Source organism: Leiobunum rupestre, chromosome 6, assembly GCF_980474605.1.
Source record: "Leiobunum rupestre chromosome 6, qqLeiRupe1.1.hap1, whole genome shotgun sequence".
Lineage (NCBI taxonomy): Eukaryota > Metazoa > Arthropoda > Arachnida > Opiliones > Sclerosomatidae > Leiobunum > Leiobunum rupestre.
Genome location: NC_143389.1, coordinates 47,019,343 through 47,040,282, shown reverse-complemented (window position 1 = coordinate 47,040,282; position 20,940 = coordinate 47,019,343). Strand labels below are relative to the sequence as shown.

At 36.9% G+C, this 20,940-nt stretch overlaps 2 protein-coding genes across 4 annotated transcripts; both read left to right on the top strand.

Annotated features, from left to right (window-relative positions):
* On the top strand, nucleotides 1–5,067 carry LOC149941211 (uncharacterized). Of its 3 annotated transcripts, XR_016481178.1 has the most exons (14): nucleotides 2–252; nucleotides 444–562; nucleotides 706–856; nucleotides 921–1,021; nucleotides 1,093–1,214; nucleotides 1,280–2,425; nucleotides 2,492–2,595; nucleotides 3,953–4,047; nucleotides 4,116–4,155; nucleotides 4,217–4,305; nucleotides 4,379–4,495; nucleotides 4,553–4,668; nucleotides 4,739–4,847; nucleotides 4,916–5,067. XR_016481178.1 is itself a non-coding variant. In XM_090177688.1 (13 exons), the coding sequence occupies exons 1-13, from the start codon at nucleotides 154–156 to the stop codon at nucleotides 4,795–4,797; spliced, it is 2,352 nt and encodes a 783-aa protein (XP_090033814.1). In that variant the 5' UTR covers nucleotides 1–153; the 3' UTR covers nucleotides 4,798–5,067. The 3 variants fall into 3 exon arrangements, 2 of the variants coding, with proteins under 2 accessions (XP_090033814.1, XP_090033813.1); XM_090177688.1 differs by having other exon boundaries at nucleotides 1–252; nucleotides 1,286–2,425; nucleotides 4,739–5,067; XM_090177687.1 differs by having other exon boundaries at nucleotides 4,739–5,066.
* An 8,437-nt stretch (nucleotides 5,068–13,504) lies between these two features.
* On the top strand, nucleotides 13,505–15,467 carry LOC149941210 (uncharacterized). Its single transcript, XM_090179431.1, has 2 exons — nucleotides 13,505–14,738; nucleotides 15,400–15,467. Exons 1-2 carry the CDS (start codon nucleotides 13,505–13,507, stop codon nucleotides 15,465–15,467), a joined length of 1,302 nt encoding a protein of 433 aa, XP_090035557.1.
* The last annotated feature ends 5,473 nt before the right edge of the window (nucleotides 15,468–20,940 follow it).

Genomic DNA, 20,940 nt, shown 5'->3' with positions numbered 1-20,940 from the left:
ACCACTAACCAGCTTCTTTCTCGGAGAACTTAGAGAAAGAATTTACAAAAACACTATTTTTATATTATTATAATATAGTTTAGTAAGTTTTATTAATGTTAAAATAGCGCAATAAATTTGATATGAAGCTATAAGAATAGGACTAAACTAGAAATGAGCGTTGCTCAAAATAGGCATTTGCCTGATAACAAAAAGACTTTTAGGACTCGGTCAAACAAAATAAGTTTTTTGGAAAAATTGCACTTACTACAAGTAATTATTTTTATTCCTATTAAATTATTTCAGTTAAAAAATCCTTATCTAATTACATGTTTTATCAAATATCAAAAATTCTTGCAATGCAGTTTTTAGTTTCTACATTTCTTTTATTTGAGAAAACTAATAGTACAAAGTCTTTGTAATTTATTTTTTATTCTTAATGCATAATAATTTATAAAATTTAGATACATGGAAGTTTTAAAGATCCAAAGAGAAAGCAAACGCATAAGCTGTTTGAGAAATTTCCACAAAGATTGGTTTTTAGTCTTTCCCAGTTAATAGAAGGAGATGATTGGAAATCTGAGTAATTTACATTTATGTATATTGGGATATTTTTTAACATATTAAATCTAGGTGCTAATGTATTTTGCCACCTATTTGATTTTGTATGTCAAAGAATAATCTCGTTGAAAAACAAAACCACTCATACATTATTTGTCATTATAGGTTAACATTCCTAGGTTTTACTAGGGATGGTCAGTTTATGTTGTCCTATAGCTGCCACTACAGTTTAGGTGGTAACCATTTAATAAACACATATACCTATGTTTACTATATGCAGTGGTGGCAATTTGTTCCTTATCGTCCATTAAAAAAGGTTCATATGCAAAATAACTACACACACTTGAAGAACTAAATGCTAATGTGAAAATGTATTTTAGATCAGGGAAACTAGACTTTTTGGGGATCAAGAGATCATGGATGACCTAGCGCTAACAATCTGTCAGTGGCCAACTGATGATACAAAACTTTTAGTTTATGGGTTAGTTTCAATTTGACATTATTATAAAATAGTTTTTTGATTGTAAATAATTTATGTTAAACTTTTTAAAGTTCTCCAAATAACTTGTATTCAATGAGGTTGGATCCCGATGTTGTTCGGTGTTATTACATAACTGTTGTTGCAATTCCACCTCTTCAGCCTTGTAGTGATTGCTCAGCCTTTAGAGTTCCAGGTATATGAATGCATCTTTAAATTCTTATACATGTTACCTTAGTTTACCTATTTTTCTATTTTAAGATACAGAAATGAATGATGAACGAGAAGAAAATGATAGTGCTGACTCTGAAGATGACTTTCAGTCTTTAAACAATCACAAATATTGCCTACAACACTCTTTTGTGGTTCATACTCGTTACATTCTCGTACCACCGTATCCGGCATTCAATCCGTTTATTTGCATGAAAATAAATGAACTAGTTATTATTAATACGGGTGACAATCTAATAGTTCTCTCAGTTGGAATGCTAAAGAGTAATCATCCTTTTGTGACTGGGGAGACATTATCTAATTCCAATTTACAACTAACTGGGCAGCAAAGCAACTTGCCTTACACTTCTGTTTATGAGGAATTAGTAGGTGCTTTGGATATAAATGACGCATGTTCTTGTTGTTCCTCAAATGAAAAGAATCAACCGAAAGGTTGGTTTCATCGAGATTTACACTCTAAGGATACCACAAAACAAGGTGCCTTAGAATCGAAAAGTGTTGATACTGAGATTTGCAAAGAGTGTGGTAAAGAAATGATCAAGAAGTGGCGTAGCCGTATGGCGGTGGTAGAGAGCAATGATGAAATTTGCGAAGATTTTACTCCTCTGGTCAAACGAAGCAAGCTTGCGGACGAATGTTTCAAAGATGTTGTTATAACTCAAGATTGTACCTTCAAGGAAGAAACTAAATCTGTTGATGAAAAAATTGGAGGGGAAATAAAATGTTTGACTATACAGTTGGACAATGGGTGGAAAGAAACTGATTGCTCTGAAATTTCTCTGGAAGAAAAGGAACCATTGAAGAAAACACCCGCTTTATTAATTCAGACTACTCAACTTGTTACGCATAATTTTACCAAGCACTTCGAAAAGGAAAACATTTCCCCTAAACTCGGACGAATTATCGGTGTAGTTCCTCGTTTATTGTCGCCGAAAGAAAAGAAGTTAGAAACCAAAATTACGGAAGAGATTATGGACACCAATGAGGCAGCCTTAGATGTGCCTTCTTTTGGTGGTCCCCTTAGCCGCCCTTCTAGCGCGAGTGTGGATCATGAGAGAGGCTCATCAACTGGAGATCCACAAACTCACAGAAATGCAGGAAGTTGTGTTTCTGGAATTTCCCAGTATTTTGTGGACTGGATGGAACAAAGCCCAAGTAGTCCTAGTCAGTTTGAAGGTAAGAAAGATTTTCCTTTTTACATTACTTTTAATTCACCCAAAATATTGTTTCTTGTAAAAATAGAGGATTCCGCTGGTACAGAATATCACAATGTGCTCTCATTTGAAGTACATGGATCCCAGTATAAATTACTGAAGCAAATAAGTGTGGAAAAATTACACAATTGGGTAAGAAAGATTTTTTTATTTATATTTAAAGCTTTTGTGAAGGTTTGGCAAACAAAATCAAGATATCCATTGTGTACATTATATTTGAAGGTCTCTGAACCTTTGTTCCAGATTACTTGAAAGCATTTTCCAAGTAACCATAGCCATTTCTTTCAAGTCATTAACAAAAGTTCGCCAATGCTTAACTACATTCTTGTGTATCTCATCCATTGAATCTATAACTGTTACATTGGTTGCTGGGTTGGTGCTAGGAAATATTTCATTCGACTTGTCTTTATCCTCTTCTGATGAGGGTGTTGTTTCGGCTTCATCTGCCAGATTAGTTACTTGATTTCCATTAGGTTCAGATTTCCCTAATCCAACGTATATATTAGTAACTATTAAGGTTGGCTGGGGTGTTAGAAACAGAAAGGGGAAAAATAACATCCTTCTATTGGGATCCTTATCATAATTATTTAACTTTGTGTTCGTACCTGGCTTGTTTTTAGTTTTTTCCGTTATCCCTTTATTTGTATAGGATTCACTTGTTGCCTCAGGATTGTAATAGGAATCCCTTTTATCATTTTCATTATAGCTGCCAATTTCACCATTTTCTTCACCCTTTAATTTAATACAAAATTTAAAATTTTACTAAATCACCTTTATTTTACTGTAAACCTGTTTATAAAATTTTCTTATTAACTTATGTCTAAAAATAATTCAAACTAACATACGACGCTCAAGCTTACAATATAATCAATCTTACCTCTAAATTGGTGAGAGGATAAGGATGACTTTCAAAGATTTGAAGTAAATTTAAAAAGCCAACCAATATTATTGCTGCTAAAATCTTCATTTTTTTTAATGTGAGATGTACCAATTTGTAGTGAACCGAGTCAAATTTAGTCCTAGAAGTGTTTTAATGTAGCTCTTTGGTACTTATCAGCCGCAGTCTAACAGTAGAATAATATTAATCCAGTGATTCAATTTATTAAATGCTAGATCCTGTACTGACAGGAATAACAATAAGTTTAATATCCCTTCATAGTGTGGTTTTTTCCTCAACTAGGAAATGTCTATTTCTCCTGATATGATGGCATTGCCCTTTCTTTATTTCCCTTGTATTATTTACTGTCACTACTATGGCTCAGCAATTTTCTACTATCAGCACAGTGTCATATATTGTTTTTGAAATACCAGTATGTTAATTGTTATGAGCTTGTAATACATACAAAATTGGTGCAATGAACTATATATCCTGTCTTGTGCTTTATTGTAATGTTATGAAATTTTTGGTAGGCATTATCTTTAATTTGAATGTAGCAAAAAATTGTTGCTTATAACCTAATTTAACTTTGATAGAATATTTAATTTCTAGGGAGGTTCCGCAATCACTGTCGGTCAACTTACCTTTGATATTGAAGAATTTGCTCATGAAATGGCTGCTGAAATATGTAAAAAAGCTCGAAAAAAGTATGTTAATACATTAATTATAAGTTAAATATTCTGTTCATTTTACATCAACTTTATTACCTGTATAGGTACCTTGCATTTCTTGATTATGATGTGCAAATTATTGATGTAAGATATAATTATTTGTTATTACATATTAACATGAATATTAATGAGTATGTTTTTAAAGTTGTGCGAAATCTCTATGAATGTAATTGCTTTGGTAATTATGCAAGTACAAGCTATGGCTGGCCAGAAAGGAGTTGCTAAAGAGTTGAGGCATGTCTTTTTTTTGGAGTAGTAGCTTGGTAGCACTGATATTTGAATTAATACTTAATGCTTCTTTTTATAGAAGTTCAGTTCGTAAAGTCTTCCAAACTGGTTTTAAATTTGAATGGAATGTTGAATCTGGCATTTACAACGTGATAGACACTGATGAATTAGTAGAAGTTGGATTTTTGAGAGAAAAGTAATATATTTAGTTCATATGGTTGCGCAAGCTTAAAAACATTTGTTTTCCTCATAGTGGCCCTGTGTGGAATCCAGCTAGACTGAAAGTTATGTCACTAAGAAAAGAATTTTGCGTTCCTCAATCTTTGGCTAAAACTGTCAGAGTCATGTCAAATGCCAACTTGCCTCATGGTGAGTATGATAAAAATAAGCTTAAAGCATGAAGGGATATCTAATTTAAAATACTAAATAATTAAAACAGGAGAGTCTTTGAAAGTGCTATTTGCACCTCCAGGCCAAGATTTTGCTATTGTGCATTGAAAGTAACTGGGTTTGAAAGTTGCCTGCTGCTGTATGTAGAGTAGGCAATGGTATCTGTCTCTAAGTTGAGTTATGGGAAGTTTTATCCTAATTGCCTTTCATTTTTTTTATATTTTAGTGTAAATATCATTATATACTATTGCTCAGAAGTTTAAAACGTATTTAAAAACAACTCCCCCATTCCTAATAAGAGGATTTGTAATCCTATAATATTAAGAGTTAAGTTCATCTTTTTCGCAACATTTGTAAAATAAACTGACTTATTTAGTCATTTCATAAAAAAAGTACAAAGTTTATTATAGCATTCTGACAATTATTCTTTATGTATAAAAAACAAATAACTATATTACAATTTTATTGCGCTAACAGAAAACTACTAGCTTATATGAATTGATGATACCAAGTGACATAACATCAAATCAATATACTTGGCATTGGCCTTTAACAGTCATCTAAAGACTGGTTTATATAAGGATGTTTATTATTTGGGAGTTGTATCTTGTACACTCTTCTTTCCTTGCAAAATGTCTTTTGAAATTGAATTAGGTGAACAAAAATCTAAGAGATTGTAATGCGGCCACGGCAAAGATTCATTCATAAAATCTTCGTCTAAACTGCTTATCAAGTCAAATTTTGGGTTATTGGTTCCAGATTGAACTGGTTCTAATGTGAAATTATTTGACTTTGTTAAAGAGTTAATGCATTTAATGATAACTGGGCTAAAATTATTAGCTTGAACCATTTTAATCATATGCGACGCATCAATATCAGAAAGTAATTGATCATCTGTTAAACTTTTGTTGGGAGTTACGAAAACCCTTGGCTCTGCAATTTTCTTTATAGGAGAATTTTTTCTCAAATCACTCTGTTCATAATTTTGGGTAATTAGAGTGTTTCTTGATGCCAGTGTTGGAATTTTCGAACGTTGCTTAGATTGGCTTCTTGGTACATCAGCTGTTTCATGGGTTTTGGTGTTAATTCGGTCAACTAGAAGTAATCTTGAGTCTGTTGTATCTTGAAATCTTGGGTGTTTTGTTTGATTTGCCAGCTGAGGACTACATCCTAAATCTGACTGTGCCCTGAGGTTTTCATGTTTAAATTTTTTTATTTTCTCCACCGGTGTAAATTGAACAGATTTGGTCCATACGTCAGAATTTTTCTTCAAAACAATTGGTAAATTGGGCGTAATCCTCACAATATCCAGTGAGGAATTAACAGATGTATCCCATACGATAGAACTGCCTGATGATAAATGAATCTGTTTTTCAAGTTTATGAATGGAATGCTGTATTTCTGGCAAAAGGGAGTTTTCCAGTTTGCTGTCTATCTCAACCAAACTCTTAAAATTGCTTCTGTGACAAGCTTCCAAATTGGCAAAGATTGAAATATACATTTCAGAAGAGGGAGTAAATGTTTTTGCCACTTTCTTTAATGAACTGAAGTAAGATTGTAGAATTATTTCCATCATCTTTAACAAGTTTTCAACTTGTAGAACTCCTCCCTCGTATATTCTATCAATTGATGCTGCTTCTAATTCGCTCTTGTGTTGCATGATGAAATTTTTCGATGGTTCAATAATATTATCTTGTCCATCCAATTCATTCGAAGTTGAGGAAATTCCCAAAACACTTTCTAGGATGACCATTGTTTCTCTGCTCAAATTGGCAAATTTATTTATTTCGGTCCACAATTTTCTGACATTTTCTATATATATTTCTTGGTTTTTGGTTTGGGGGTTTTGCGAGATATATTTATCAAATTTTTCAATGTCTTTTCTGAGCTGGTGATTTTGACCTATGAGTATTTTGGCATTATTAGAAAAAGAATCCAGTCTTCTTCTTCCAGCTTCTTCTTTGGCTTTGTAGATTTGCAAAAAGCGATGTTTGGATGCCCATATAATTTCAAAAACCGAGCTGTTTAACTCTGTGTTAGTCAATTTTGGGAAATGCAGGAGAATAGCTTCTTGTTTGTATTCTCGAATAAAAATTTTTTTAAGGGCTAATCTAGCAACAGCTAAATATAAATGGCAAAACTTGTCAAGCCCGGGTGATAATAAAATTGTTGGGGTGAATTTGGGAAAGTATGAGCCTTCTTCTTGAGCTAGCCTTGCCAACCAAGAAAAACAAATTTTACGGAAATCTTGCTCCTCCTTTCTTGTTCCAACAGGCCAACAATAATGGAAATCTTCCAAACATTTTTGACTGTCCAAGATTGAGAAAAGAAAGTAACTAACTACTTGAAATATGTTTGATTTTGGGTATTGAAACATATTTCGGTTAATTGTTGATTTAGTGCAATTTAACTTCTTTAACCATGAATCTTGATCTATCCCAAGTACTATAAGTACATTGTACAATGTGTCTCGTAGCAAATAGCTCTTTTCACTTTGTATTTTTGACATAATCGAATCTTATTTATAATATCTTGTTGTTTTTGACCGATTTCCTCAATACCATCGACTGCGTTGTCGATTCATATTTCGTAAATGCGGTATAAGAATTTAATAAAGTGGAATAATTACAGCTTTTCCTTATCGGAGAGTCATGATTGAGTGCTTTCCCGCTTTTTTTGAAAAGGTTTCAGCGTTGTCAGCTCCCAAAACTGAAATTATAGTATCGAAGCCGAAAAATTATCGAATTTTCTAGAAAATTATAGTACACAAGTACGGCCAACTTTGATTACTCGCTAGAGCGTGTTAGCACTTTATCATAGTTGGCCGTTACTAACATATTTCATTATTTTACGTTAGGTTACAACACGCTTGATCAAGTCAGCCGTATTTTAGAGTACAAAATAAACACTCCAAGGAGTACAATATTTCAATTCTTGCACAAAAAGAAACTGGAAACGCCGTTCTTATGTTAACAGATAGGAACTTTGTAAATTATCGCCTAAAATTCGGAAATATAGTAAAATTATAGTACAATTATCGCAAAAAGCGTACTATATAGTACGCGATTGAAATTATAGTACGGAAAATTTCGAAAGGTAATAATATCGAAATGTACTATAATTATAGTACCGTTGGCAACGCTGAAAGGTTTATTTTTAAAAGTGTCTGCTTAATGCTTATAGAAACAGATGGCGCCAACACGATTTGACGATTGAAACTTAAGCCTAATTCTCCTACTCAAATAAAACGTGTCCCGCGAATCAAAGATTTGTTTTATCTTTATTTATTCTACCTCATTGTTTAAATTTACGAAAGTTTAAAGTTGAAGCTTTAAGGTTTTTAAAAAAAATTTTGGCTTGTACTTTTTTTTTTTAAACACCAGCACACAATAACTGATTAATCAGGGTGAGATAAGTGTAACGGCCACGCCAACGGAGGGATACGTGGGGACATAAGGTTATGTATTTGTACCCCGCCGTTCCGCTGGGCACTACGGCGGCACACAAGACAAAGAGTCATGCCGGACAAAAATGCACTTTGCGAAACAAACGTTCGGCCATTGAGACAGCCATAAAGACTGGCTCACATATGGCAAACAAACGCCCTCATCATGGCCCAACAAAAGGCGACACCATGGGCTGCCCTAATTCCCACCCTCGCACAGCTGAGGACTAGAGTGACTTCCTCTTCCACCACACAAATCCTCCCCAGTAGGATATTGAATGCCAAGTATGGAACACCCCCGAGGTTCCAGTGACCCAGCGCCCCGATCACAAGACACCTCCTCGAGGACTCCAGTGACTCAACAAACTGGGTGTGGACCGCCCCCAAGAGCCCCGCGACACCGAACGCCGGGTATGGAGCCCCTCAAGAGCTCCAGTGACCCCATCAAACCACTGGATAGGAACAGTGTACCTGTGCAAATCAGCCGCAGGTTATTAGCCATACGTTGCCCGGCTCTCGCCACGAGGAGGCTTTGCAGTCAGGATTTAAGAGAGCCGATACGTGGGGACAGGGGTGGGGACACCCGTGGCGGAAGCATACCGACCACCCGTTGGGGGGTTGGTGGTCGTCCTCACACGGCCATCCACAAACTCTGCCTCCCAGACGCTTGGGATTACAGGAGTACGCCACTACTCCCGGCTTTTGGCTTGTACAAACATACACGCCTTTGAAACGGGAACAACTCATAATTTAGAAACCACAACCCCGAATACCAAATTCCCATAAATTCCCATTACGTAGAATTCTCATATCTTCGAAACAAAACCCCGAATACAAAATTCCCATAACTTCGCGGCATTCCCATAACTTTGAATTCCCATAACTTCGAATAGTAGTTTTTTGGGTACGGAAATGCTAATTAATATTCTCAATTCAATGGTGAAGTTTGTTTTCGTTGTAAGCTCTCTTGCGGAAGTGAATAGGAGAAAGCGTGTTGATTTCAAATAAATGATGAAAAAAGGACTATAATTAACTGAAATAATGGAAAGATTCAATAGGCCATATCATAAGTAACATAATAACAGTAAGTATGACAATTAACGAGATTTACAACGGAACTGATATTCATAGCTATTGCGCCATCCAGATGTTTTATCAGCACAGAGCCCCCTAGAGTCTAAAACACTCGAGACTTCCGCCAGGCCCGGATTTAGGTTTTGGGGGCCCCTAGGCACAACTTGCGGTGGGGGCCCCCAAATCTTTGTAGTTAAAATAGCTTAAGTTTGCCAAGGTCCTAATGACTTTCTTCCCACATTAGCATTAGAAACGAAACAATAAAAATTAAATCAAAACATAACCCATCGAATGTTGTAATGTGTAATTAAGACAAAAGGCACAGCGCAACCAATATTTTTCTTTAAAAAAAGCGAACTTTCTACAGGAACAGGAAAATAATTTGTTTACAAACTATTAGAAGGAACAGATTTTAAATGGGCCTACGTCTAATTTTAAGTTGAAAAAAAGTATTAATAATACTCTCATGGCTTATTTTCCTCAACACATCACTTTCCAGTGCCGTAACTAGCTTTTCTTGGGCCCTGTGCAAAGTTCAATTTTTGGGCCCTTTATGTTTTGGGTAAATTACTAAAACACAAAATAATTAAGATCTGAAATTTTATGGCACAAGTTTGTGAGCGTGATAATCGACGGCGGTAATAAAGGTGGTTCTATGCATACACAATTGAAATTGTTGTCATTTTTAACCGAGCTCCAGGTCATTTGGCGTCTATAAATTCAAATTATAGAGGGTAATGTTTCCATTTACTAATTTCATTGCCGTTTTTGGATATTTACTGAATTTAGTAAATATTTTAAGTTTTAAAAATCATGATTATTAGAACACCCTGCAACAGAGTGACCTACATCTCGGGAACCCTCTAAAATTCAAACGACAGCATTCCACTTTAATAGCCGCCGTTAGTTTAATTGAAATTTAATAATAATTAAATTATTACCTTAGGCCTAAGTCATCAAGCGACTTGTAAAGCCATAAATTAAGGTGGCCGGGCTACAATGCGTAGGAGGGTGGTGGCAAGCCCTTCATGCCACGCGAGCCAACATATGCAGTTCCCTACACTCACTATTACCGTTAACCTCAACAAGTTTTTATGGAAAGGGAAACCGAAGAGCTCGGGGGAAAACCCCTTAAACCAGTGGAAGGAGAACTTGCAAAATCAACGCAGAAGGAGTTGTTCCGACTTTTCACAGTGTGCCACAAGCTGGCATCGAACCCGGCTCCTCTTGCTGCTAGGCATAGAAAAATCTAAGATGACCATCAGCCACATAGAAATTGAATTTCACAGATTTAGATATGAATGTGGTGGGGGTTCTAGGCGAATTTTCAATTATTTCACTAGATCGAAGATAATTTTATTATCGGAAATCGGGTACTAGGCATAATAGCGTACCTACAGATTTTGGGAACTCTCTCGCTCTCCCCACTCTTAATACACCTGGAATGATAAGGGCCCCCTAACTTCAAGGGCCTGCTGTACCGTCGCTAGTTGACGTCGTAAGAGTTAGGCTTAGCTAATCTATATTTAGCATATTTATTTACAAGTATATTTCTTTAATTAAAGTTAGGGTTAGGGTATTTTGTTTGTGATACTTCTATGAATTGGTGGGAACTCCATTCGCTTTGCAAAAGTGATACACAAGTTAAATAAAATCTTTTGGAAGACTTCTTTTGGTGATCTTCACCATGGTCAAGGACAAGGACAAAAACAGTAGAGTCCAGGCGGACTCTGCTTCCAAGAGCTTCCAAACTCCATACATTAAACGTGATGTTATCGACAGTAGTATTGACTGGGTTAGTTGTAAAGCTTGTCGTCGATGGGTACTCTTCGAGAATACGCCGCTATTCAACCAAATCAAGCTCGAGGATATAAACGACTCAACTCCTTTTACCTGTAAGTTTTGTACCATCGAGCATACTCAATCTACGCTCCAGAAAGAATTCGATCTCCTGAAATCGGATAACGCATCCTTGCGCCACTCCGAACAATCTGCTAATAACAGGCTCCTCGCACTAGAAACTACTTTGCGCGGCACTAGTGATGAAATCTCCCGATGTAACTCCTCGGTGGTTGATCTCCAATCTAAATTTACTGCATTTGAAATTTCCAACAAGACTGAAATCAATAACCTCTCAGTCTTGATCTCTGCCGAAACTACAAGTGTTAGGAATGAATTGGACTCTCGCCACGCAGCGTTGACTACATTACTTCACCAACAAGCCTCGTCTATCGCTGACGATGTTTTAAGCAAATTAACTCCTGTTCTAACTCAACGGGATTCAGACTCTTTTAAAAAACTGGAATCAACATTTTGCTCCGAGACCAAAGTGGCTGAAATGATTTCCAAGTCTTCATCCACGATTTCTGCCGCCATTGACACTGCCTGCAGTGAATCTGCCTCAGCCGTTTCGCGCTGGCACAACGTACTTCTCTTCGGATTCCCGGAATCCTCTTCCGCTGGTGATCATGCTGACGTCGCTAGCTTTCTCTCTCAGTGTGGTATTAATAGCTTCGTCCGGCTATACCGACTTGGTCGCACGATTCCACCAATTACTTCTCGGCCTCGCCCCATCAAGGTGGTATTGGAGCTCCCTCACCACAAGGAGAAAGTTTTTTCCTTCGTCCGCCAGCAGCACATGGCTGACAACTCGTATCCCTTCGCTGCCCGCTCTGATTTTACCCCAAATCAGCGTCGACGTTTCATCAAGGCCAAAGACGAACTGAACGCGAAGATCAACGCCGGCGAGCAGGGCTGGACTATTCGTAACTTCAATGTTGTAAAGTGGAACAAACCCTCGCTTCCCTTGCGTCCGCTTTCCAGTCTTGCCAACGGTGCGGTCCCAAAGGCGTCATTTTCTCATAATCCACCGCACTCTCATGGAATTTCGTCGCCTCTTCGTCTTAGCTCCCAGAATTTCACGTTCCCTACTCTGCAGCCGGCACCTTTCCAACGTTTTCAGCCACCACCACTCCAGAACTCGCCAGGATCATTTCCTTACTACGGTGCCTCTTCATACAGTGCATGATGTTCCCCAACTCTCGTTGCTCCCGGAACTCCAGACAACTCAACTTTCAACTATCCCCTAGTTGGCTTTCGTCCTTCTCGACCCACCTACGTTAAATGTTTAACGGACCAACTGTCCACTTTATACCATCGGACCTCCGACGCTGTTTTAGGTTTGCCCCCTGATACTTCCCCTAGATTCTCTAATGCTCTCTTTTGTAATGCTGGTGGTTTATCGGGTTATAAAATTGATGAACTGAACTCGCTGATCCTAAAATTTGGAATATCTCTTGTCGCTATTACCGAAACTTGGGCTGCGTTCAACAACTCTAAAAAAGCTTAGCGCTGAGCTCAACGGTCAGCGGTTTTTTGCTGAACGGGTTTTTTGACTTCCGGTTTTGACGTCACGTTGATCATCGGAGACTCAGCGGAAACATCGGCTGAGCGAGATGGTTTTTCCGTTGCTCATCGGTGTCGTGACGTCATTCGACAAAGTTAAAGTAGGGGTAGCAGACGATATTTTGTTCGTCAAGTCAGCGAACTATAAATCGTACAACAACTTTTAGATTTTTGTGACGTAGCGTTGATTAAAAGAACTCAATGATAACTCAACGGTTTTTCTCCGTTGATAGTTGTTGAACGCAGCCCTGGTGGAACAAAGACATTTCTCGCGCTGAACTAAACATACCAGGTTTCTCGCTGTTTCGCCACGATCGTGTTAAAGACCCTATTGGGGGTGTTCGTCGCCCTCATGGAGGTGTTGCGCTGTTTATCCAAGAGTCTCTATTGGTTCGGCCTTTTAACTTTCATGATGTTGCTATTGACTGTTCAATGGGCACTGATCTCTATGGTGTCGAATCTGTCGCAGTCCAGGTCGTAACCTCCGATCTAACTATTGTTATTTGCGTTATATATCGTTCGAATAATGCTCATTATCACAACCACGCGTATGTTATTTCTTTAATCTCTGCTCTTTGTTCTCATTGTGACGCGAAGCGTTATAGTTTATTACTCTTAGGAGACTTTAATTATCCCTCTATAGACTGGCTTAATAATATTCCGCGTGTAGGTGCCTGTGCCCAAACGAAACTCTTTTTTGATTGTATAACTGATTCCTCCCTCTCCCAGTTTGTTAATTTCCCAACTAGATCTGGCGGTGCACTGTGTCGCGACCACACTCTTGATTTAATTTTTTCCTCTGACCCCGGTCTGGTTTCGAACACTTCTCTTTTTCCTCCTTTGGGTACTAGTGACCACGGTATTATTTTCTTCAATTTTGCCTTGCTTTGTATGGCTCCCATTTTTCGGCCTAAACCTAATTTTTACAAAGGGAACTATGACGCTTTTAATGACTTTCTTTCACGTATTGATTGGTCTCTGACGCTTTCCCGTGATTCCCTCGCTGACTCTTGGGTTGCCTTTAGTTCCCTCTTAACTGCCGGTATTTCGTCCTTTATCCCATTTAGTAAGCCGAAGCAGCGTAATAATAACTCTAACCGCCACTCTGCCTTAAGCAGAAAAGCTAAATCTATTGCCTGGTGTCGCCTAAATCAATCTAAAAAACGACACGCTTCCCAGTCAATTATCTCTGGACATATTGCCTCTTATCGTAAGGCTCGCAACGGCCACACTAATCACTTGCGTAATTTGAGGAGAAAATCTGAGACAGCTCTTTCCAGTCTCGTAAAGGTCAACCCTAAAGCTTTCTATTCTCACGTCAATCGATTTCGCGTTACTCGCCATAAAATAATTGAAATTAAAAAATCTGATGGCTCCTCTACGACTTCTTCCTTGGAGGCCGCCAATGTTTTTAATCAGTATTTTGCCTCTGCTATTCAACCTCTGCCCTATGTCCCGTCTCCTTCTTGCGCTGCCCCTCTCTCTACTTTTGACAAATTTACCTGTACGCCAGCTGATATTAGTCGTCTACTTGGGAAACTAAAAATTGACAAGTCTCCGGGCTCCGACGGTATTCATCCACTCTTATTACGCAATTGTGCCGCTTCCCTTGTTTTTCCCCTTTACCTTCTTATTTCATTCTCCTTCTCGAATTGTTCGTTGCCTCCTTCTTGGAAGGAGGCAAATGTCACTCCAATTCACAAAAAGGGTCCCCGCGATCTTCCATCTAACTTTCGCCCCATTTGCGTTTTAAACCAGGTTCCTAAATTGTCTGAAACCTTGGCTTTTGAACAGCTGCTTAGCTTCCTCTCTTCCTCAAAATTTTTCAGTAATGCCCAGCATGGCTTTCTACCTAAACGATCCTGTCTCTCTAACCTCCTGTCTGCTTCTAATCGTTGGTCAAGTTGGCTTGATCAGGGCTTCACCGTCGACGTAATTCTTCTGGATTTTAGAAAGGCGTTCGACTCCCTCCCCCACGCCGCTATTCTTTCCGCCCTTCAAGACGCCGGTGTTTGTGGTGATGCGCTTGCTTGGCTCGCGGATTACCTTTCTTCTCGTAAACAGCGTGTTGTGATTCACGGTGAAGTCTCTGATTGGGCTAATGTCCATTGTGGTGTCCCCCAGGGTTCTGTCCTTGGTCCCCTTCTGTTTAACGTCTTAATTAACTCCCTCCCTGATGTTGTCCGTGATGCGTTCATTGAGCTCTTTGCGGATGACACTAAATTATTTCATTGTATAAAATCCTCTCCTGATTGTCTGTGTCTTCAATCTAACCTTAACGCTGTTGTTCTCTGGGCCGACTCTAAGGGGTTATCTTTTAACACCGACAAATGCTCCGTCTTACACTTAGGAAGGAATAACCCCAATCACACATATTTTATTAGGGATGCCCCAATTAACACCACTCTCTCTGAACGCGATTTAGGCATTATTATGGATCCTTCTCTGAAATTCTCGAGTCACACTAACAAAATTTCTAAGAAAATTCGCTCTATTACTGGTGTTGTCCGTCGCAATATTTTCTTCCGCTCTCCTAGGCTAATTCGTACCCTATATAATTCGCTAATTCTCCCCCACTTGGATTTCTGTTCCCCAATCTGGCGCCCTCGTCTCCAATCGGATATCCTTGCTCCCCACAAAATTTCGTCTCTCCCTGCCGCCTCTCGCTTGCAGTACCTTCGCATCGACCCGGTACATCTTCGACACCGTGTTAATGATCTCTGCTTGCTTCACGATTTTTTTTATAATAACTTAAATCTAAATTTTGACGATTTCTTTTCTCTTAGTTCCTCCCAAACTCGGGGTCACTCACTCAAACTCTCCAAGCCCCGAGTTCGTACCGCTCAGCGTCTAAATCATTTTTCCTCTAGTGTGATTAATGATTGGAATTCCCTTCCCCAAGAGATTGTTTCTATCCCCAATCGCCACACGTTTCGCCGCCATGTCTCTGCCTTTTTTCATTTTAAAGATACCTCTCGCGTTACTTGATTTTTAACCAATATTTCCAAATTTACTCATTTGTTTTCGTCTCTCCCTTTATTTAATTTTTTTTTTTTTGGTTTTGCGTCTTTCTGTAGCGATGCTCAAACAAAAGCCCACCTGAGGCTTATTGAGCAATTATATAAACAAATAAATAAAATAAATAAATAAATAAGATACACCACTGTCTAGGTCCTGTCCTATCAAATCAATTTGATACCCGGGCACCGGTAGTTAACAAAACAATAAAAAATACGACGATCGAGAGAAGTGTAATTGAATTGAAGGAAATAATCAAGCACTTAATTATGTCTAATGCAGAGCTGAATTTGCTGTGTTACCTGAACATTGTGAGTCGTAAATTACATGATATGTAATTAAACCTCAGGTATTTGGTGTGGAACACCAACATTTCCAACGTCAGCTTTTAGTTGTAGTTTTTGGAAGCTTAATTAGCCTTTTCAATTTACATAGAGCCACGTAGTGGCAAATGCAAGAAGCTCATAAATTGCTGGATTTTCGTCTGCTAAGCAGACGCTTTATTGAAAAATCGTCTTAGCAGACGAAAATCCAGCAGTTCATGAGCTTCTCGCATTTGCCACTACGTGGCTCTGTGTAAACTGAAAAGGCTAATTGAACCTTATAATTTTTTTAAAACATTTTTTAAATAGAGCTAAGGGAAATAATTTTTATTTGTTTTTTTTTGGCGGTATATAACAAAACTTACTGCCGGCCAGCTGAATCAAGGGGAGCGCATTCGCGTTTTTGCCCGGCGTTCCTTTTGAGAAAACTCGCTAGCTCTCTTTCTACCGCGCGATTGACGTAGCTGGTTGCGGGTTTTCCCGTAGACACGGAGAGTAGGGTGTCTTATAAGTACCGTGTAGTTTGTCTGTCATGGGTAAAAAAATCTTGGCAAAAATGTGGTGAAATTGCATAATCTTGGGAGAATGTGAAAGAATACTAGGACGTTTCAAAACCCGGAGCCGGAATTCTCGACAAAGACTTGAGCGGAGCGTGGGCGCTACGATAATCGTGAATTACGGAGTTGTCGAAGAGTTGTATAACTTTAGTAATGTCGTATTTATGTTAATTGAACATTAATACCAAAAGAAAACTAAACGAATTTTATTAAGCTACAAACAGTTTATTAGTACAAATTTTTTATAACTTATAATAAGTCCACTCTTTATTTTTCGCTTAAATTATATCCTGAACGGCAGTGCCTTGTCCCCCCCCCCTCTCGCGGCAAAGGTCTCACTCTCTTCCGGACATTACCGCGAATATCCCTCTCTCTTCTCCGTCTCGTTCAGAGTCCCTTTCTCTTCTCCCCCAAGTGCGACACACACAGCCAACTTTCCCATTGAAGTCATAACAGTGAGAGCTCCACTCACTCGCTTCGCTCGTTCGCTCCGCTCAATAAATACGTTGAAATAATTTTTGAGATTTTCAATTATTAAGGTCGGACGTGGTCAGAAGAAAGAACTATATTTTTTAATAAAAATTTATTAAAATAAAAAAATAGGAACATTTTAATATTGAAAAGGCACATTTTGAAATTCATTAAAAAAAGAACATTTTGTTCCGTTTAAATCTGAACAAAAAGGCAGCTTATTTTTAAAACTAACTACTTAATTTTTTATTTTTCTTATCTTTTTTCCTGTCTTTGGCCTCAGTAATAGTTTTTGAATTTAAATATTTAATTATAGTTCTCATTTTTAAATAACAAAAAACAATCCCTCTTGGATATTTTGAAAATAATGGCATAAGTTCATTAGTTAGGTTATAGATAAAAATTTAAATCTTAATTTTCCTTTCCAACTTTACCTTAAAACTATCACTTTTACAATTTCACTATTAATTTATAATAATATTAGGCCTAGGCCCTATGCTAAGGCTTATGGAATCCATGGGCCAAATAATGATAAATCCAGGACATGACTCTATGCGAAAAGCCCGTCCAACAGCGCTAACACCCGACCACACTATTGCCCCCTATTGAGAAAAATGCGCGATCGCGGACCTACGTCATTTTGGGGGCAAATTTTTTAGGGTTAGTTTTCAAAAATAATACACGTGGTCGTCGTAGTAAATATCCTGGAATATTTATTCATAGTTATCATATCTAGTGTGGTTATTAATGTAAGTACTTTTTTTTACGTACTAGGTTCATAATTAGTATAATATATATAATTATATAATATTAAACATATACTTTCCTAGAATCGTTAACATTAATCTAAAAATGAGGGGCCAATATGGCAGGATTTTCGAATTACAACCGCCACTTATTTCCGAATTCGACTTAGTCAACACATAAGGTTATGTATTTGTACCCCGCCGTTCCGCTGGGCACAACGGCGGCACACAAGACAAAGAGTCATGCCGGACAAAAATGCACTTAGTCAACACAAGATGGCGTTCGGGAAACCGGAAATTTCTGCTTGATTTTGCTCCCAATTTTTTTTATTTGCACCTTTTCCCCGCCGACTAAAATGGCCGCCCATTACTTTTGGTGGACGACCGATTTAGTACGTATGAAGGTACCAGAGTCATGTCCTGGATTTATCATTATTTGGCCCATGTGGAATCGAACTTATTAAATAAGCTTATAAAAGTTCTGGGTTTAATGTCAGCTAATACTGGAAGTTTTAATAATTTAGAGAATATAATACTCACAGAAATTTATATGAAGTGCCAAAAACAAGTGTAAAATTGAAGCGAAAACGACCGCACGTATTTATTTTCTAAACCGCTTAACGCATTTTTTCTGGTTTCTTTTATTAGGAATTCGACTGATTTCTTTAGTCTCTCTCTCTTCGCGCTCTACGGGTGGTACTCATAAGTCCAACTTTTCATAAGACCAGCTGTTCATAACACCAACTACTCATATCGCCAACGACCATAACGCCAACGGCCCATAACACCAACTGCTGGTGTAATGAACAATTGGTGTTATGGGCCGTTGGTGTTATGGGATGCTCATAACGCCAACTCGATTTCGAGATACATAAGTATATGTATTTGTACCCCGCTGCTCCGCCTTAAGCACTACAGCGGCCACCAAAACAACCAGCCCCGGACAAAAGTGCGCTTTGCGAAACAACGTTCGGCCAGTGAGACAGCCATTTTGACCGCCTCACATATAGCAAACAAACGCCCTCATCACGGCCCAACAAAAGGCGACACCATGGGCTGCCCGAGACCCACCCTCGCACAGCTGAGGACTAGAGTGGCTTCCTCTTCCACTGCAAACTACCCTCCTTAGTAGGTCACAGAATGACGAGTGTGGAACACCCATGAGGTTCCAGTGACCCAGCGCCCCGATCACATGACCTTGAGAGCCGGGTATGGAGCCCCCCACAGGCTCCAGTGACCCCATCACACCACTAGATAGGGACAGATTTCGAGATACAGCGGCAGTTGGCGTTGTGGTCTGCTCATAACGCCAACTCGGTTTCGAGATACAGCGGCAGTTGGCGTTGTGGTCTGCTCATAACGCCAACTTGATTTCGAGATACAGCGGCAGTTGGCGTTGTGGTCTGCTCATAAAGCCAACTCGATTTCGAGATACAGCGGCAGTTGGCGTTGTGGTCTGCTCATAATGCCAACTGATAAAACATCTACAATGCGTCTACTGTAGAGTTAAAACTCCTACTCAAACCACAAATTTTCGGGTGGTAACGACAAGTCACCTGAGAGCAATAACCACGTAATTTTTGTCGGGCATTTTGAGAAAAACGTATTAAAACATTATTTATCTCGTGTCCCTATTATAAAATTCTAGCTTCCCCCCTTTTCTTAGCATACCCATACTTAAATAATCTGTGGTCATTGTTTTATGCCTTCATTTAAAATGGTCTAATATGGATAGATAAGCAAATCCATTTTTAATTACTTTACATTTGCATTCATTAGCGACTTTGAAATAGTTTAAACTTAGTTAATCATCTAGATTTTATTGCTCAAGTAATTCAGATAGAAAATTATGAAAACATAATTATCCAGGATTTAAAACATTATTTGAAAAATAATATTTTTCCGATAAAATAACCGAAAAATGAATTCAAAATTTAAGGGCGATAATATTAACCGCAAAATATCAGCTTTAATCGAAAAATAGATTATTCTAATAACACTTAATTTTACATTAATTGAACTAAAATTATTTTTGGATAATTATTTAATTTATTTATCATATTTATGAATAACTATGAATAATTTATTATTCATAGTTATTAATCATAATCTCTTTTTTCGTTCGAAAGTCAACTATCATGAAAACGGCCAAATCCGAGTTTTCTCGAAGGTTTCCCGCGTTTTTCCTTCGCTCATGAAAACGTAGGCTATAGAAGTCATTAGACTCATTACAAATGCTACGATAGTAAAGTAAAAAGGTTCCCCCGCGTTTTTCCTTCGCTCTTGAAAACGTAGACTATGGAAGTCATTAGACTCATTACAAATGCTACGATAATAAAGTAAAATACACACATCTAATCAGCACCAGGTTTTAGCAACAATTTTAGCAAATTTTAGTTTCAATATAACTTGACTTCTTATTGTAATTATTTAAAAACCATATTAATTATTAAATATAAAAATAAAACACTATTAACAATTAAATATATAAATAAAATACTATTAATTATTAAATATATAAATAAAATACTATTAATTATTAAATATATAAATAAAATACTATTAATTATTTAATATATAAATAAAATACTATTAATTATTAAATATATAATAATAACACTAATAATTATTACATATAAAAATAAAACACTTAATAATTAAATATATAAATAAAACACTAATAATTATGAAATTTATAAATAAAACACCAATAATTATGAAATTTATAAATAAAACACCAATAATTATGAAATTTATAAATAAAACACTAATAATTATGAAATTTATAAATAAAACACCAATAATTATGAAATTTATAAATAAAACACCAATAATTATGAAATTTATAAATAAAACACCAATAATTATGAAACTTATAAATAAAACACCAATAATTATGAAATTTATAAATAAAACACTAATAATTATGAAATTTATAAATAAAACACCAATAATTATGAAATTTATAAATAAAACACTAATAATTATGAAATTTATAAATAAAACACTAATAATTATGAAATTTATAAATAAAACACTAATAATTATGAAATTTATAAATAAAACACTAATAATTATGAAATTTATAAATAAAACACCAATAATTATGAAATTTATAAATAAAACACTAATAATTATGAAATTTATAAATAAAACACCAATAATTATGAAATTTATAAATAAAACACTAATAATTATGAAATTTATAAATA

Coding starts and splice junctions, on each gene's coding strand:
- LOC149941210 (XM_090179431.1), top strand. CDS start 13,505: ATGGCTCCCATTTTTCGGCCTAAACCTAATTTTTACAAAGGGAACTAT. Junction 14,739..15,399: donor CCATTGTGGTGTCCCCCAGG/GTTCTGTCCTTG, acceptor CTTTTCTCTTAG/TTCCTCCCAAACTCGGGGTC.
- LOC149941211 (XM_090177687.1), top strand. CDS start 154: ATGAGCGTTGCTCAAAATAGGCATTTGCCTGATAACAAAAAGACTTTT. Junction 2,426..2,491: donor TAGTCCTAGTCAGTTTGAAG/GTAAGAAAGATT, acceptor TTGTAAAAATAG/AGGATTCCGCTGGTACAGAA. Junction 4,306..4,378: donor GGAGTTGCTAAAGAGTTGAG/GCATGTCTTTTT, acceptor TTCTTTTTATAG/AAGTTCAGTTCGTAAAGTCT.